The 19,880-nt window shown below is 41.7% G+C and overlaps 2 protein-coding genes across 2 annotated transcripts; both read left to right on the forward strand.

Moving 5' to 3' along the window:
- Window positions 1-1,813: 1,813 nt before the first annotated feature.
- LOC120027006 (activity-dependent neuroprotector homeobox protein 2-like) lies at window positions 1,814-14,024 on the forward strand. The gene is made up of 4 exons (XM_038971848.1): window positions 1,814-2,092; window positions 9,375-9,496; window positions 9,828-9,941; window positions 10,239-14,024. The coding sequence occupies exons 2-4, from the start codon at window positions 9,389-9,391 to the stop codon at window positions 12,906-12,908; spliced, it is 2,892 nt and encodes a 963-aa protein (XP_038827776.1). The 5' UTR covers window positions 1,814-2,092; window positions 9,375-9,388; the 3' UTR covers window positions 12,909-14,024.
- Window positions 14,025-14,183: 159 nt separating this feature from the next.
- Window positions 14,184-19,398, forward strand: LOC120027436 (thioredoxin-like protein 4A). The gene is made up of 4 exons (XM_038972368.1): window positions 14,184-14,311; window positions 14,578-14,756; window positions 17,188-17,291; window positions 18,742-19,398. Exons 2-4 carry the CDS (start codon window positions 14,604-14,606, stop codon window positions 18,911-18,913), a joined length of 429 nt encoding a protein of 142 aa, XP_038828296.1. The 5' UTR covers window positions 14,184-14,311; window positions 14,578-14,603; the 3' UTR covers window positions 18,914-19,398.
- Window positions 19,399-19,880: the final 482 nt, after the last annotated feature.

A 19,880-nucleotide genomic window follows, 5' to 3' on the forward strand; every position in this document is an offset into this window, starting at 1 on the left:
CAATTGAGATCTTCCAATAGGGAATTCTCCAGCCAGGTACAGACTCATAAATGGCTGCTTTCTCATAGCGGTTTGATGCTGATCCAGGAGGCACATGTTCAAATGAAGGCCGGCCAGCTTCATCCTCGCTGTTTTCTTTTTGTGTTATGAGGAGCCCTTGACCCTTATACACTAGTATAGTAAGGTATGTCATTCATCATGTAAACTCCTAAGTTTACCAGGCTGTGTGTCTGTTGTCCTGCAACACAAAATGTCTGCTTACGAAATGGCAGCCTATATAGTGCATGACTTTTGACTAGGGTTAGTGTACTACTTCTGACTGTGGCTAGTGCCCTATATAGGGTGTCAGATGCAGACAAGCAAATGATGACAGCAGGCCCTCTAGCTTGAGACCAAGACTAAAAACCCAGATGACCTATTGACCCTGATAGCAAATGCAACCCAAATCCTCTCACAGAAAGATGTGCAAAACTTTGTGAACGCATTCTGCTACAGTACTTAGTTTGTCCCTTCTGAAACAATGTACACTGTATTCTCGCTATCTTCACTGGCACCTTGTTCACATAAGGTGCATATTGAGCAATTTCACGTTCAAGGCCATTGTTCTGAGTGTTGCTCTTGAAAATATATTTCCATCATGAGGAATACAATAATGAGTAAAGAATACTGACAGTTTTTATTTGAGAGGATAACAAGCCTGTAACAGTTTTAGGATAGGTCTGCAATATTACTGTTGGCCTTTAGGGGGCGATCACAGTTTTGCGACAATTCGCCAGAAGTTATTTATTTTCACCTGAAGGTGGTGATTTGAAGAGACAATGGTTGTGTCCGAATACTCATACTAGCGTACTAAATAGTACGTGAAAAAATACGTTTTGAATTGTCAATAGATCAAATGCCGAAATGAGTATGCAATTTAAATATGTAGTACGCTAGTATGGGTATTTGGAAACGGCTACTGTCACGATGCAAATATTGACAATGCAAACCTGACTATAGGAGTGAAAGTTGAGGAAAGTTCAGCTTTAATAAGAAATGTATCGGCAATGGGCTTTCAAGAGATAGTCACTACCCAGCCACTAGTAGACCATGGCGTTAGGGCACCAATCAATACATTGACAACCATATATGATGACCCAATTAACAATGTGTAAATCTGTGTTCATGTCTCGTTCCTGAAGATAGTTTATAGTTTTACAGAATGGAGTTGATTGAATAGCTTTAGCTGGCGAGCCAAATTTCACTGTGGCTACACCTTTGGCCACAATTAGTAGATGTATTTGTTTTTGCGTAACATATAAAATATAACGATAATAGGAAATATTGTTATTCTTGATTTGTACCTTTCAAATACCATTGCAATTTTATTTTAGACATTTCTAACACACTACTTTATTGTAATAAAAGGTAGCATGTACTTAAATTCTTATGTTTTTTTCTTCAAATAATGGACTGGAAGGGTAGTCTACCATTGGCTGATGAACAGTGGCATGATATGAGGTCACCATAAAATCTGTTTGGCCCTCCCCTTTGCCTCAATTTCCTGACAGCCTATTGGTTGTTTTGAATTGTACCATGTGACTAGCTAGCTTTTTCCAGAGCCTTTATTCTGCCTGTAGCCACACCCACACCTCTTTTGTGCTCTTATATAATGTTTATTAGCCCAATTAACTCATCAATTAAGAGTGAAATGGAAGGAAATCACTACGAAACTTCAATTATGTTTGGAAAGTTCCCCAATTTAGTCCATAGCTAACTTCAATCTCATTGGTCATCCTCCATATATGCTAATTAGGACCCAAACGTCATGTCCTGAACACAAGCGCCATTTTTTACTTCAGGAGGAGGGTGAAACAGCACAATACATCAATTATTTCACTTTAATGTGAATCATTATTTCCTGAATTAACTTTGGCGGCTGCATCTTGTCCGGGGAGGTGAGTGGCAGAGTATCGTCCAGGTGGATTGATTGCACACTTCCGTGACACCGAGACTGAAGCGCTGGCGGATTGGTGAAACTATCCATACACGGTAAAAAAAAAGAAAGAAAAAAAAGACGCGACAGCCATCCTTTTATAACCGGAGAAGCAAGGTAATTGTATGTAGCCCGGTCAGTCCACATCTTCAGTAGTTCATCACAAATTTACACCTATTGTAGCCATTGTCGATATTTGCGCAGATCCACTTTCATAAATCAGCCAACCAGGCATGTTTGTATGCAGTTCAACCAATGATTGATCATTGAGATCAACACAGCTAGCTAGTTAGCATTTTAGCTTATATTTTTATTCCCGCCAATGCTTACAATTAGATGGTTTTAGCTATATTTTTGCTGTCGGGTCCACCGGCCGCTTTTGGTGACCCTTCGTGGCATAGGCGTCCCATTCGAATGACTGCCCTTTCAACTTCGATGGTAATTTCTGTGCCTACCATGGGGCATTGTGACCACCATGGGGCATTGTGACCACGGGTGAGGGGGGATTCAGGATTTGTTTCCGGAGAGGGAGTCTGAAACGGCTGCCACAACCAAGGAAGGCACGCAAATGTTCAACTCCTGTGTCGGGGATCTACTTAGCTAGCCAGCTAACGTTAGCTAGCTAGTGACGAAAAAGAACAATACAGGACTCTTTCGAGTGCCTGTAATTTGAACGAGTACACTCAGGACTGCCAACTTTTTAAGAAAGTTTAGAGTGAGATTTGCTATGTGAATTTCCTTTTTCCCTGGCACAACCCCTAGACATTAGGGACATTTTACTGTTTTAACGTTAATTTCCTGCAATTCTACGTATTTTGACATGGCTTGGGCCTATGACCAGGGTGGAAAATAAAACATAATAAAACCACAGGTCCGGTGTATTAAGGATACTTTGAACATGAAATTAACTCAATTTGTCGACTTTAAAATTTCACCCCTCCAAATCTCAAAGTATGCATATTTTTGTGTAACCTTATTTAGGTGGATTGACACTTTATTCAGACAGTAAATAAATAAGTTGGGGGGGAAAACACTATAAAGGTTGGAAACGGGGATTGATCCCTATTCTCAGATGGAAAGTATGTGACACCTGCAGGGTAGTGTTACCACTACACCAAGGCTCTGCACAGAAAATACTAACACTTTAATGGTTGATAGCAGTGGGTAACCAAATCATAGATTGCAGTCTCCTTGTCCATAGACTGCTTTCATGGTAAATACAAACATTTTGTAATTTGGGTGAACTCTTTAAAATATGGCTTGAAAAAATCCTGCTTGCTCTCCAGGAGGGTTCACCACCTCTGATCTATGTTTCCCAAGTGCTGGGTGTTTGAGAAATGAATTATAACAAGAACATTTTCAATCACCCACAATTGACTAAATATCAATATTCAGGTGGTTTATGTCTACTAGTTGAAGATCCTTGCCATAATCTTACTCTACTGAGATGAAATATGATGCGTTTGCATTGTGAGTCCCCCTACCATCTGCCTAGCATGTGCACAATACATTTTTTTTATTTTTGAGGCTTGGCGTATTTAATATCCAATGCTTATTTGTATGGTTTATTCAAAACTGTCCATGAATTGCTGCAAAAATACATAGCCTCATAATTCATTTTCAAAGACACGTAGGCATATCTGATTTCAAATATGTGATTACACTGGCAAAATTGGGAAGAAGTGGAATAATAAAATACGTTTGGGGAATAAGTGTTCTTGCTGACAAGCACACACATTACCCTATATTTTAGCTCATTGTTAAGAATGAGAATTGTTCCACTGATCAGGCTAAATAAAGTCGATAAAATCTCCTGAATACAGGATGCCATAAATCTGCCCCTACACCCTATCCAAAAAATATATCAATATTCATTGTCCCCACTCCAGAATCAAACTTAAACTTTTGGGGTCACAATCTTGACAAAATAATTTTCATAGTTTCAAATCATGTCACCCTACCAAACTTCCCTGCTAAAACATACTGTAGGTCTGTCTGCTGCCTTTTCGTTGTCACAGCCTAATGCCAGTCGCCAAATGAGGAGATTTAATGCAAGTGTGGATTAAATCGATTTAAGTACATCATGTCAAAAGGCTGCATTCTGCAATGGGGACGGGAGTAACAGCAACCTAGTTTTGGCAAAATTGTACATCAAACAGCTACCGTGCTGCTCTTTTAACAGTTTTATTAACGCAGTGGAGTACATTCTCTCTTTCTCTATTCAGCTCCACTCTAATCTTGAGGGACGTTTATAAAAAATAAAATAAAAATTTAAAACCTGCATCCAATCCCGTTGATCCTTTACATTAGTGGTTCCCAAACTGTGTTGTGCCTCCTAGGGAGGGGGGCAGGTTTATTAAAATAAATAAATAATAATACACACTTAAGGAGCTCAGTCCGGCTTTAAACTTACTCTTGAAGGTTGTAATGGTAGAATGCACAAGGTGCAATTTCGAAAGTGGGTAGCGCATCATCAGTTCATCTTGTCATGTTAGTCATTGTATACCTTAGAACTATTTATAACTTGTCAGAAATGTCCAGATCAACTAGCCTATGTCAGATGTTTTTTTACTTAGGTTTTTTTGCCCATAGATGTTGTAATACAGTGGGGCAAAAAAGTATTTAGTCAGCCACCAATTGTGCAAGTTCTCCCACTTAAAAAGATGAGAGGGCTGTAATTTTCATCATAGGTACACTTCAACTATGACAGACAAAATGAGAAAAAAAAATCCAGAAAATCACATTGTAGGATTTTTAATAAATTTATTTGCAAATTATGGTGGAAAATAAGTATATCACATAATTACACATTAGATGTGGCAAAATGTATAGAATTGCAAGAAAATTAGCTTTAAACTGCAAAAGGTTCTTTGCACCACATGACAAAATGTGTAGAATTGCAGGTAATAAGCTTTAAACCTGCACCAAGAAGAGCGGTGTGAACAGTTTGTCATGAACAGTTCTTGTGCCCATAGAAATAGATGTGGCGTGGGATGTTCCAATGCTTGGAAGGGGGACCCAGAGTGAAAAAGATTGGGAACCCCTGCCTTACATAACTAAACCAATCATATGCTTCAATGTGCCGTGGTTCACAGTGCTGTTGCAAGACAGGCCAGTGATAGAGGTTCTGCTCGTGATAAGTTGCAGGTGCAGATGGTCTGATTTTCAAAAACAATTTGGAGCACAGTTTAAAAGTTAACGCACTTACTATACAATGGACTAATTATATAAATAACAGCAGTACTTTTCAATGCGTGTGATAAAGATGTGGTGTGAGGCGGGTCAAATGCGTGAGTTGGCAGCTCCTGTACACGTCAAATACTTTAATTAGGATCCATTACTGATGTCTAGAAGCATTTTTCCAGTGGTCAGAAACTCGTGAAAGTGCTATTAATGATGTTTTAACGGTCACATTTGACTGCCAGTTGTATATTGTCCATCGGTGCGACGTAATGTCCCGCCTCATGCTTAACAAATAATTGTTAAGCATGAGGCAGTTAACATTCGATCAATACACAAGTAAGAATTGCTTTTTTTTAATCGAGGTTTAGTGAAATCACTGAATCTTACCCAAAATGTAATAGCGAGACACTTGGTTATCATCCTTATACATGCAAATTGTTTTTTAATTGAAATGCCAGAATATGATTACTGATTTTAAAGACATAATTAATGAAATAGTCAATTATTTTATCATTCAACCTTTGTTAACATGCATTTGTAATGTCACACCAGAGGACACGTTCAAGGCACTAATGCATGAAATGGTTCCTTAAATTGAATAAACTTAAAAATACAAGGTGGCTGTATAACATTGAGTTGTTTAGACAGTTTATTACAGAAATATGTTTGGCTTTTAATCGTACATTTTTTTTACTTTTGTTTTGGCCGTATGGCAACTACCCAAATGTTCATGTTATCTTGCTGTGCGGCGCATGGTGCTAGATTTGGCAAGAGAAGCAGTATTAGGTATTGGGTGAGGGTAACATGAAAGGAATTTCCAATTCCTGTCACTAAATCACATTTTAGTGGTCGCACGCATATATTTAGCAGATGAATATTGCGGATGTAGAAAAATGCTTGTGTTCCTAGCTCCAAAAGTAATATCTAACAATACACACATCTAAAAGTAAAAGAATTAGGCCGTAAATGTAAACCAATAACCTATGAGCCATAAACACATGAATCCATAGGCTACATTCATGGATGTCAAAGCTTGATCTTTAACCAAAGATCACTATATATACTGTAAAACTATTTTGTGGAATGTGCTTTGTGGCTGCCCGAACGGACAAGTGAAATTGTGCTGTACATTTTTTTTGAAGACCAACATTAGTTTGATAAAGACAGAGTGTATTTTCATCAGAATCATAAAGCCTAGGCCTCAAACAGATGTCGTGGCCGTAATTATTTTGTAATCCTGAAAAATGGCCAAATTGAGCCACGTTTGAAACGATCACTCTGAATAACAGTTCCATATGCAAAATGCACTTCACTTCGCAGTGACTCTTTTTTTTTCCTTATGGAAAAATATTCTGTTCTATTTTATTACATGTTTTGTTTTTTTACTAGGAAATGGGTGTCTTGAATGTGTCTTGAATGCCCTTGAAAGGGCTCGGGAAATAAGAGCGTCATGTCGGCTAAACAAAGCAAGGCTATACCATTGCACAGCCATAGGCTTCTACAAGCAAGTGCTGCTGGTGCAGTTACTGCCTCCTTTTTAGAGATTGTATTCCACCATATAATATAACCAGTTTATTACAGTTTCAATAAATGTATCTTAAATGGCAAAAAAAAGACTGAATATACACTACATGACCAAATGTACACTACATGACCAAATGTATGTGGACACCTGCTCATCGAACATCTCATTCCAAAATCATGTGCAGGCCAGTCAAGTTCTTGCGTTAGCGTTAAAATTCCCCTTCACTGGAACTAAGGGGCCTATCCCAAGCCATGAAAAACAGCCCCAGACCATTATTTCTCCTCCAAACTTTACAGTTGGCACTATGCATTGGGGCAGGTAGCAGTCTCCTGGCATCCACCAAACCCAGATTTGTCCGTCGGACTGCCAGATGGTGAAGCATGATTCATCACTCCAGAGTTCAATGGCGGTGAGCTTTACACCGCTCCAGGCGACACTTGGCATTGCGCATGGTGATATTAGGCATCTGTGCAGCTGCTTGGCCATGGAAACCCATTTCATGAAGCTCCTGACAAACCGTTATTGTGCTGACGTTGCTTCCGGAGGCAGTTTGGAACTCTGTAGTGAGGTGCCACGTTGAGGTACCACGCATCCTATGACGGTGCCATGTTGAAAGTCACTGAGCTCTTCAGGAAAGCCATTCTACTGCCAATGTTTGTCTATGGAGATTGCATGGCTGCTTGATTTTTATACCCCTGTCAGCAACGGGTGTATAATTTGAAGGAGTATCCACATACACTTTATATACACAAGTATCTCGTGCAAACTCTTGTATATTTTAAGTTTACATTTCACTCCTTGACAAGAGTCACTACACACTTCAAACTTTGCTTGTTAGGGGTAGCTAGTTGCAGAAACAATGGAAGGGTTTAGTCGACAGTGCATTTGGAAAGTATTTAGACCCCTTCCCTTTATCCACATTTTGTTACATTACAGCCTTATTCTAAAAAAAAATCTACACACTACCCCATAATGACAAAGCGAAAACAGATTTGAATACATATGTATTCAGACCCTTTGCTATGAGACTTGAGCTCAGGTGCATCCTGTTTTCATTGATCATTCTTCAGATGTTTCTACAACTTGATTGGAGTGAATACTTCAATTGATTGGACATTATTTGGAAAAGCGCACCTGTTTATGTAAGGTCCCACAGTTGACAGTGCCGGCATACTTTTTTTTTTTTATTATTATTATTCTCAGTACTTCGTTGAATGTTTATCAATGATCTCTCTGTACTTTGCTCCGTTCATATTTGCCTCGATCCTGACTAGTCTCCCAGTCCCTGCCGCTGAAGAACATCCCCACAGCATGATTCTTCCACCACCATGCTTCACCATAGGGATGGTGCCAGGTTTCCACCAGACGTGACGCTTGGCATTCAGGCCAAAGAGTTCATTCTTGGTTTCATCAGACCAGAGAATCTTGTTTTTCATGGTCAGAGTCCTTTAGGTGGGTTTTGGCAAACTCCAAGTGGGCTGTCGTGCCGTTTACTGAGGAGTGGCTTCCGTCTGGCCACTCTACCATAAAGGCCTGATTCGTGGAGTGCTGCGGAGATAGTTGTCCTCCTGGGAGGTTCTCCCATCTCCACAGAGGAACTCTAGAGCTCTGCCAGAATGACTATCGGGTTCTTGGTCACCTCCCTGACCAAGGCCCATCTCATCCCAATTGCTCAGCTTGGCTGGGCAGCCAGCTCTAGGAAGAGTCTTGGTGGTTCCAAACTTCTTTCATTTAAGAATGATGGAGCCAACTGTGTTCTTGGGAACCTTCATTGCTGCAGAACTTTTTTGGTACCCTTCCCCAGATCTGTGCCTCGACACAGACCTGTCTCAGAGCTCTACAGACAATTCCTTCGTCCTCATGGCTTGGTTTTTGCCTGACATGCACTGTCAACTGTGGGACCTTATATAGACAGGTGTGTGCCTTTCCAAATCATGTCCAGTGAATTTAATTTACCCCAGGTGGACTCCAATCAAGTTGTAGAAATATCTTAAGGATGATCAATGGAAACAGGATGTACCTGAGCTCAATTTCAAGTCTCGTAGCAAAGGGTATGAATACTTGTGTAAATTAGGAGTGGCAGGTAGCCTAGTGGTTACAGCGTTGGGCCAGTAACTGGAAGGATGCTGGATTGAATCACTGAGCTGACAAGGTAAAAACCTGTCGTTCTGCCCCCTGAGCTAGTTATAACCCACTGTTCCCTGGGCGCCAAAGACATGGATGTCGATTATGGCAGCCCCCCACACCTCTGATTCAGAGGGGTTGGGTTAAATGCGGAAGACTCATTCAGTTGTACAACTGACAGTTGTATACCCCCCAAAAAAACAAAATCCAAAATGTACGACCTGTTTTCGCTTTGTCATTATAGGGTCAAGTGTGTAGATTGCTTAGGAATTGTTTTTATTTAGTCCATTTTAGAATAACATAACAAAATGTGGAAAAGGTCAAGGGGTCTCGATACTTTCTGAACGCACAATATTTATTAGGGCAATTAGGATTTGTTATATGTAATGGATATGATAAATTAGTCATTGTCACTCTTGGCGTAGACATATGTGCACATAGGCCTATTTCTTAATTTTACATTTTTTTGAGTACTAGGAAAAAGAATCATGCAAGTACTCAGTCAAATCCCATCCCTAGTTTGGATGTGTATAATATTACCTGGCCTAACATGCCTCTCTCTTTCAGGAAGCTGAGGAACAATGTATCAGGTCCCGGTTGGAAACTTGGAGAACATCCGAAAAACAAGGAGAAGAGTGAAACATATTTTGAGTGATTTTGGACTGGAGGATTGCAAAAACCTTCTGGAAGTATGTTTTTGTTGTGCAATTTTTATGTTTAAAACTCTCTGTTTTATCGGTATCAGAGCATTGTAGGAACTTTTGTTTGGGGGCTAGATGAGGCCTAATTATTGCCATATTACCCATTGTTTATAGGCATGGATTGTACTTTTCCCATAACTCTGTACCAAATGGCACCCTATTCCCGATGGTCAATGGTAGTGCACTGTAAAGGGAATAAGATGCCATTTGGTACACATGATAGTGAATGTTCAGAGATCATTGATCAGTGTTTTCTTCCCATGATACTTAGCTGTTTGTTGTCCTTAACTGTATGGTGTTGTCTGTCACCAACTTCCAGGAGCTGCAGAAGAAGGAGAAGAACTCTGATGAAGATTCTGATTCTGATGAGGCATTCCAGGAGACTGAGTGGGTGGACCTCAGTGAGCCCTTCACAGGCAAGAGGAAGAAAAAGGTAAAATGGCACCTGGAAAGATGAGCTAGTCTGAAAGGGATGTCAACAAACCAACAGTGTTTGAAATCAAGTGATTGCTTAAATGTGCCAATATTTCTGGTCTCTGGAAATGCATAGCCACTTATGAATATGCATCAGTTAATTCAGTTCACACTTAATCAGCATCTGAAATGGCTATGTAGGGACACACTCCGTACAAAAAAATATAACATGCATTCCTTAGTGAAGTGACGGATCAATTTAAAATTGTTTTATTTTGCTAATCACGCTTGTTATCTGTGCGTCTCCTTCCCCCAGTGGCCGTATCGCACGCGGCTGTTGTGCTGCTCCCTCTGTAAGTACTCCACCCGGAACTGGTACTCCTACAAGAGTCATCTACAGCGGAGCCATGAGTATGAGAGGAAACTGTGTGTCCTGGCTCCCTGCCAGATCTGCTCCTTCGTCGCCCACCCCCGACTCCTCAAGAAGCACCTTCTCCTCTTCCATGGCTCTCCAAATGTAGACCAAGATGCAGCATCTCTGCATTCAACTACCAAGAAAGGAGACCGGTTTAAGTGTCGTAAGTGCCGATATGTGGACTCAAACCTGTTCTCAATGAAGAAGCACGTCCTGCTGAACCACCTGGAGAAACTGTGGCACCACTTCTCAGGACGGATAGCAGACACTAAGTTCCCCCATACAGCCTCCAGGCAGTTCTGTAAGGTGTGTAAGATGGCTATTGAAAGCACGGAGCACATGCTGCACCACATCCTGGCCTCTCCCACTCACCAGTGGGCCTGCGCTCAGATAAGGACCTGGATCTTGGAGAACACTCAGTACGTCAAGCCCACAAATTACCAAACACTGGCCCCTAAAAAACAGCTGCCACAGGTATCCAGTCCTGAGCAGCTGGCAGGGCCCAACCAGAGCTTCCTCCCCCCCCAGGCCCTGGTTCAGCTGGCCGTTGCTGAGGCAAAGGGCCTCGTCCAGCCTGGTGCTACTGTCAAGATGCAGAGTGCTCTGCCACAGGGGGCCATCTCAGCCACCATGCCCATCGGCCAGACCATGGTCAGACTGCCCTCTGGCGCCTCACTACCTGGTGCTCCTCACAACCAGGTGCCTTTCACCATAGGGGTCCAAGGTCAGCAGCAGCAGCCCCAGCAGGTCTTCCTGCCCCCGAGGGTGCAAATCAGCATTCCAGGGATGTCCCAGGCCCTCATGGTGACTCAGCGCCTCCCCTTGAACCAGGGGACGCCCCAGGGTACAATGCTCCAGAGCAACCCTCAGGGCACCATGCTGACCTCCCAGTCCCTCCTCAGCCACCTCTTCCCCACGGGCAACAAGGTCAACGGCATGCCCACCTACACCTTCGCCACGCCGGTAGGCATGCCCAGCCAAACGAGTAACATTCAGCTGATCAGCAAGGCTCCTCAACCAATCAAACCGGCAGGTAATCCTGCTCTCAACTCCAAAGCCAAGAAGTGGATCACATGTCCCATCTGTAATGAACTGCTCCCTTCCAATGTCTATGAGGCTCACCAACAGGCTGCCCACAAGGCCCAGCCCAGAACAGCTAAGCAGCAGGGCCTGGCTGCCCGCGCTCCCTTCCTCAGGAAGATGCCTGATAAGACAGTCAAGTGTTTGAAGTGTAAGATCCTGCTGTCTGAGAAGGGCCTCTTTGAACACCTACTGCACGGGCTCAACTGCCTCTACTGTCCTGGGATGTTCTACTCCATCCAACAACTGGTTGAACACACAAACACACAACACAACCCCACACAGAAGGCCAACTGTGACTTCATGAGGCGGGAGTACAGACTGTACACAGATGACAGCGGTAACCTTCTGTTCCCCTACTTTGACATCAACACCATGGCCCCCAAAGAGATCCTGGGAGACGCAGAGCTGAAACTGGCTCTGGTCACCAACTCCCTAGACCTGATCTTCCTCAAGATGCAGCCTGGTGGTAAACAGGAAGTGTGTCGGAACCCCAGTAAAACGACTCGGACCGACTGCCCCTTCTGTGAAGAGAAGTGTGTCACAGTGGAGAACTACCAGGCCCATCTGAGTGGGAAGCACTGCATCGCACCCACCGTCCACGCCATCCTCAAGACCGCAGCATTCAAATGCATCTACTGCAACGGCGTCTACACAGGCAAGACCACGCAGAGAGCTATAGTAATCCATCTACAGCGCTGCCGCCGTGCCCCCAAGACCCCTAAAGACGCAGACAGACTCCAGCCTGCCCCCACCAACGGACGCCAACAGCAGGTCATGGCCTTTAAGCAGATGGTCCAGGTGCCAGGTCTGTACTCTGCCCAGCTCCCTCCAGTCCCCATGGCAGCGCAGGCTTCCGTCCCTGTCCCCCAGCCCTCTGAGTCCCCAGCTGAGCTACAGAGCAAGCTGAGGCTGGAGGCGGCCTTCAGGGAGGCCATGGAGGCCAACAAGAAAGAGAGGGATGCGCGGGCAGCTTTCCGTAAGCAACGAGAGAAGGAAAAACGAGAGCAGGCACCCAAGATGGATCCCTATATTCAGCTGGCACTGGACCCCAGTGGGATGGAGAAACGCCCCTCTGAGGAGCGGAAAGACTTCCTCACCAGATACTTCCACACCAAGCCGTACCCCACCAAGAAGGAGTCTGAGGAGCTCTCCAAGAGACTGTGGCTGACCCGGACTGAGGTGTCCACCCTGTTTGGAATGAAGCGCACCAAGTGCATGAAGGCCATTCAGAAGAACAGCCCTACCATCTTCATGGGCTTCAACATGACAGAGCTGAAGAAACTTAAGCATGACCTCCTCATCCCAGAGGTGGAACCTGCAGAACCAGAAAAGATGGCTGACCAGGAAGTGGAACCCGACGAAGCAGAACAGACGGATTCGCCAGAAGGAGAGAAACCAGAAATTTCTGTTCCAAAAGAAGATCCTTTAGAACCACAGATGGATGTTCCAGAGATGGATCCTTTAGAACCACAGGCAATGGCTGTCTAAGTTGTCACTTCAGAGTGCATGTACAGTCTGTATAGATACTTTTACCTGGATGACTGCAACAGACTGCAGTGCCCTGAAATGTATACTTTTATATTGATGTTAGTCTCCCTGCTAGTAATTGTCAACTCAATTTTAGATGTTGACTTATTATTCTCCTTTTCATAGAACTGTAAATCAAATGTTGGCATTCTCACAGGCTACATGTTAAAACAAACTTCTGTATACAAGTGTAAAAAAAAGTAAAGCCAAGTGAGGACTGTATTAGTATTAGACACTGTTTTCAGGGGTTTGTTTCATACAACCACAGCACGGTTAAATCCACCATTTCCACCTAGGCGGCATCTTTAAGATGTGTTTTCAGCCAAACGACCATGATTCAGTTTGAATAATATTTTGAAATGCTGTCAAATGTTAAAGCTATATAAAGACACCTGTATTGTGTAAGTATTCAAACTGGGATCATTGACTGACTTTCAAACAACTACACCATTAACTCTCATTCAGAATGTTAATGAACAGTATTTGTCAATTTTGTGTTTCTGTATCATAAGACTTAATTTCTGTATAATAGTTATTGTCCTTTGTTCTCAATAGTAACTCAAATCTATTATGTGATTGTATGAATCCATTGACCAGATGAGACTGAGTATATTCATAACTGTAAGACATTGTCCATCTTTTTTCTTTTCAGAATGTGTATTGAGTGCTATTCTTCCCTTATTGGAACTATGTAGTGGATTGTTCAGAGTTCGCTAAAACATACTGATTTTTGCTGTAGCCTCCATCACTTTCACCCTTGTTGCTTTTTATGTGTGTTTGTCCACTCATTTTGTTGTAAGTTATTTGGTGAAAACGGACAACCTCTCCTGGTGGTTTTACCATTATTTTCATATGCTAATTCCCCTGTGGGTTTTTCTTCCTTGTTTCTACTTCTTCCTGTGTCACTTGCAATTGATTGTCAGGTTTTTATGTACTATATACCTGTTGGGTTTTAGATGGGTTCAGTCCTTCAGAAGCTAAAATGTCTAGACTTGGAAGGTTTGAGCCTTCTGATGCATTGTGGCAGAACTGTGCAGAATAAACTTTTTCCAATAAATATTTCACTGCTGCAACTTGCTCACTAATGGGTGTCTGTCTGAGAACGCTTGTCTAACCAAAGTGGGCTATTGTAAAAGAAAGTTAGTCCCTGTATTTCTATCTATAAAGATCATAATTATGTTTCTGTGTAGCCAGTGGCAGACATTGACGCGATTGGTATGCGCCGTCCGTTTTTATTGTCGCTTTATAAGTGACAGTGCGCGACCGTAAACAGACGACGTTTTCCTGGTCTTCGTCTTTTCACCACAGGCCCAGGCTACCCGTTTGCTTCAGTTTAAGGCTTTGGAGTTTGAGAATTTCTTACGGTAAGTGTGTTTTGAAACCTAAGCACATATATTTTCTATTCTTTAATATTAGTTGAGGTCTTTCAATTTTGACTTTCTGTAAATGTCCAAACCAGCCATGCTATCTAGCTAACTTAGCTAGTTAGTAGCTGGGCTTCTGATTTATATCGAAAGAAACGGGGTTTCTGCTGTTCGAGATAGTAACAACATTTAGCTCAGAAAAACAGTTGTAACAAGTTGCAAACAAATGTGACTTCCAACATTTAATCTTATTATACTTTCCCAAGATACGTGTTGACACTGCAGCATCAAGATGTCGTACATGCTACCCCATCTCCACAACGGCTGGCAGGTCGACCAAGCCATTCTATCCGAGGAGGACAGAGCCCTGGTCATTAGGTTTGGACACGATTGGGACCCAACATGTATGAAAATGGACGAAGTATTGTACAGTATAGCTGAAAAGGTAAGATGTATGTTATTATACCATTGTTGCTGTTTGTATTAAAGATTTGTGAATAGGGCTGTTGCGTGACCGTATTATCGCGACACCGGCAATCAAATTTCACGTGACCATTTAGTCACGGTAATTAGGCTTCTCCAAGATCTGATGCTGCTGATGGTCATTAGTAGCCTTCCAAACTTGCTAACTGCTTGGTATTCAAGTACTATTGTCCCTCTAATCACTCTGACAATGTAATGGTCAGAGTGATTGTGGTCCCGTGTGGCTCAGTTGGTAGAGCATGGCGCTTGCAACGCCAGAGTTGTGGGTTCAATTCCCACGGGGGGACCAGGGTTCAATTCCCACGGGGGGACCCGGATGAATATGTATGAACTTTCCAATTTGTAAGTCGCTCTGGATAAGAGCGTCTGCTAAATGACTTAAATGTAAATGTAATTGTAATTGAAAATCTAATCAAACAAGTAATGAGAGCACATGATGCACAACATTTCTATAGGCTATGCAATTGCACGAGAGAACGGCTGATGGCCTCTTAAAAAGAGGCGCACATCAGCTTTCTATAGGCTTACTATATTTATTGCTCAACTTTCCAAATATTAAGCACATTGCTTGTATTTACAACAGGAGTATAGCCTACCTGGCTGGCATGAAAATGAACCACGGGAAAAGCGTCCTCCATTTGCTATTTAAGTGCATAGATGTTTTGAGACGGGTGCATGATAATGGTCATTTCTAAACCAAAACAAATTTCACCCATTATTTAGTATATGTAAAGACAAGATTAAATCAAGAATAGTCTGTGACAATATTAGCTTATCACTTGTGAATTATATATTTTCACTTGTGAATGATGCCCAGTGTAAGGCAACAAACAATGCTTTTTTTTGGGGCGACTTTCTCAAATCGGTCGCACACCTCATGTAGCCTAGCCCATAGGGCTATATGTTTTGATAAGGTTTGTATCACAACTAAAGTGGCCAAATAACTTCTTAAAATGAAGCACATGAACCCGCTTTACAAGGGGTGTAGAGCCTAACTGGCATTAATAAGCGCCGCGTGAGTTTCAAGTTTGGGGAAGATCATTTTCACCGTAGAAATGCACCTTTTATAATAAAAGCATTACATGCATAATCAGTTTTGCGGTCACTTTTAATGTTTTCCCGCTAATGGAACATTTGTGCTTATAGCCTACTGTCGTGTGAGCATTGCTGAGCTTATAATGTGAAGAAATAGCCTAGTAGTTTATGAACATTTTAAGCTAAACGTTCTGATCTGTTGCATCAGCCACATTTGCGTAAAAAAATATTTTTTTGTATTAAAAGTATTAATTTGGGATCTATTGCATCCCACAACTGTCCCAGACTATGTTTGGAATATTTATTTTTAGCATAGAATAGGTCTACTTATGTACTCTTGGGGATAGTAGATTGACATAGGCTAGTGCTTTTGCTGTTAGGCCTACTCATCTTGTTGGCTGACAAACTAAATGTGGACAGTTCTTTCAATATGCACTTCAGAACTGGATAAGGACACGCACAGTTGCATTACTGACGTGTTACTGTCATCACTTATAGCCTGTGAGAAATACCCAATCATGTGATGGAGAGTCATGAGTGAGGGGTGCGTTGGAAATTTGAAATTTGAGGCATTATCAAGTGCTTGTCAAATTGTGAATGAGACTGATGAAGTGTGTACAGCCTACGCAAAAAAACAAAAACAAAGCAGAGCTCATGCCTTTTCAAGTGACTTTTTTTCAAATCATCATTAGTCACATCATGCAGCCTTACAATGTATTAAAAATCAAAACATATAGCCCAACATTTGTAGAACTAAAGTTACATTAATAACTAAATTAAGCATATAGGAGTACCTATTTTGTTAACCGCTCAACACAGAATAGCTGCTTGTGGCACTCCCTCAAATCATTTGGCGAAAATAGCCTTTCTATTTTATTCAGCTTTGTTCAATTGTATTCTTCATACTATAAAATAATGGTACGGTATTATAAGCAAATCTTGTCTGTTAAATTAACTAGTGTAGCCCACAGCCATTTGGCATAGCCAGATCAGGACCTAACATAAAGACAAGTCTGAGTATGCTATTCTGTTCTTCTGAAATGGACTACATTTTCTTCATATCATGCTTCTTTAGATCTGTCTAAAATAAATTATGGATTTATTGTGAAGGTGTAGGCTATATTACACAGATGTATTAGACGTTTTATATTGTAGATGTTCCAAAGGTCTGCATCAGTTGCTTGTGGAAATCAGGAGATGCTAAATGTTTGTTAATTAATGGTCAATTACCGTGAGACTGACAGGTAGCTTGACAATCTCCAGCTGACAATTTCGTGACCGCCACAGTTCTACTTGTGGAGACATTTCATTGAACGTTGTGATTTTTACAGTACAAACATCACTATCCCATCCTACAGGTGAAGAACTTTGCAGTCATCTATTTGGTGGACATCACAGAGGTGCCGGACTTCAACAAGATGTACGAGTTGTATGATCCTTGCACCGTCATGTTCTTCTTCAGGTGAGTTTCAAGTTGTCATCATGTCTGACCTAGCCCTGCAAACCAATCTATTTTTTACTTACTAAATTGTTGCAAATGTTCAACAAAAATGGGTGTAGCAAATACAGGTTCTCATGCCATATAGGCTAGCTGTGAAAACAGGGATGCTTAGCCCTACGAAGTTTGACGTCATGTATACAGGCAGTACAGTTATGTGTTCCACCTTATGGCGTACCATAGGAGAAACATGTGAGATTAGTATTCGGCCAATGACTGTACTTGTTTTAGCAGCATGTGTCCTGTGTTGGATGGTATTTTTAATCAGTAGACATTTCTGATGGAAAGCTCATTGTTTGCATCGCCAAGCAGTGCCCAAGAAAGTATTAAATCCAATCTATTTTCAGAAGCATTCCACAACTGTGCCAAATATATATATTTTTTTACTAACCCAAGATAGACCACAGCCTGTCATTTCCAATGGGAACAAATGAGTCATAGTGGGCAGAAGAGGGGGGAGGGGCAGAGCCAAGCACCAGCTAGCGAGATCCAATTGGCACGTTCTAGCATGTATTTGCATGTTTCCGGTAGGGAACGCCTACCCTGAAGTGCGCGTGTGCAATAACTCAATTTGCCCTTGCACTCCTAAACAACACAATTTTTAAAAACTTTGGCAATTGGTAAAGTCAACAAAATGTAGTCCACTCTGTTTCTAACATTCTAGTTTTGGGAACCAAATACTGTTTGAGCTCAAATGTTTCATCAATTAAAGAATTTGCAGAATGTCTGCCAAAATCCATCTCATTCCATCTTCTCCTATTGCCAGTCACAGTGCTTCCTCTCATTACTGTATTTGGTAGTGAATGGAAATGGCAACCAGATGCTTCATATTTATACATCTGGTGAAATATCTGGCTCATTGTTCCATCTGTGACTGCACACGGATGGCATGCTTTCGCCTTTAGACAAGTAAACAGACTGTTTGCAGTCATGCCACTTCCTGTCTGTGGTTCACATGCAGTAGCCACACAAAATGGGCACAGTGCTGCCACATACTGGTCAACAAAATAACATCAACATCAGCCATCAACATCAAACATCAACATTGCAGCAAGATTTGAGTGGGTGGTGGTAGCATCAAACAATTTGATTTAATACTTTCTTGGGCACTGCTTGGCAATACAAACAATGACGTTTCCATCAAAACCATCTACCAATTATGAATACCATCCAACACGGGACACATGCTGCTAAACAGGTACAGCAAAGGGTCGGCCGAAATTTCGCAAGCTGTTGCTATGGATTGCCCTTAGACCCGGCTTATTAATACATTAAATTATTAATAAAGTTGTCTAAATCAGGGCTAAGGGATGCTCAACAACTGCCCCATGCTACTTCAGTTGACTGAGCACTCCCCTCTTTTAGTCCTGCATGACTCTGTGAAACATGTTCCTTTTCCTCTGCACTGTTCAAGGAACAAGCACATCATGATAGATCTGGGGACAGGTAACAACAACAAGATCAACTGGACCATGGAGGACAAGCAGGAGATGATTGACATTGTTGAGACCGTTTACCGAGGGGCGAGAAAAGGACGAGGTCTGGTTGTATCTCCTAAGGACTACTCCACAAAATACAGATACTGATTGGTTCTTCCCTTTCCATTGCTTTGTGTGAAGCCCAATGGGAGCAAATCTGTCCTTTCATTATGAGACTTTCTATACAGCTGGACTACAAAAAGGCTCAGATCGAAGTGTCCTGCTCTTCTTCTTTTTTTTTTTCATGTTACAGCCATGTCATATTTTTTCAACAGCAGTTATGAAAACCACCATTTAGTTCTTTGATTTAATAAATGTCATGTTCATATTTTATGTTATCACTTCATAGGCCAGTTTCCTATAATAAGGCTAGTCCTTTATTAAAAATAATTATCAATGAAAGACAGGGCATCACCCACCACCCCTCTGAGCTGCAGGCAGTTTGCATGTTTAAAACATACTTAATTTTTGGAAAACTGGATGTTTTACCTGATATGAGGCATGGCTTACCTTGCTTCAAAGTAGCCTTGCCAAAATCTGACCATAGAATCATTTATGGAATTATTTTATAAAGGCTTACTCATTGAAACCAGCATTTCTCTCCTGTTATTTTGATTTTCATATGAACTTTATTTCGTTGTCCACAAACTAAAAGCACAATCCTAGTCATATTAGCAACCCTTATCCTAGTTGTTGCATCTTCATATTTCCCCTCTTTCTACATTTCTAACAGTGATTTTCATCTGTCACATAAACCGCTTGCATCAGGTTCGCTTTTAGAACAGTGTTTTCCCGCAAATTGCGTTTTGGCAAATGTGAAATGATTGTGCTGCGTTATTACAGTAGCTGTATGTTCATTAATATAGCCTGTGGCTGTGAGACGATAGGCTTCCTATTGTTGCTAGGCCTGTAACACCTTGCCCAAACTGCCATCGTGCGCTATCGTGCATAAATTTATTTTGCCCCCCCCCCACACCAAACGCGATCACGACACGCAGGTTAAAATATCAAAACAAACTCTGAACCAATGACATTCATTTGGGGACAGGTCGAAAAGCATTAAACATGTATGGTA

The sequence above is a fragment of the Salvelinus namaycush genome, chromosome 32 (genome assembly GCF_016432855.1).
Source record: "Salvelinus namaycush isolate Seneca chromosome 32, SaNama_1.0, whole genome shotgun sequence".
In the NCBI taxonomy this organism is placed as follows: Eukaryota; Metazoa; Chordata; class Actinopteri; order Salmoniformes; family Salmonidae; genus Salvelinus; species Salvelinus namaycush.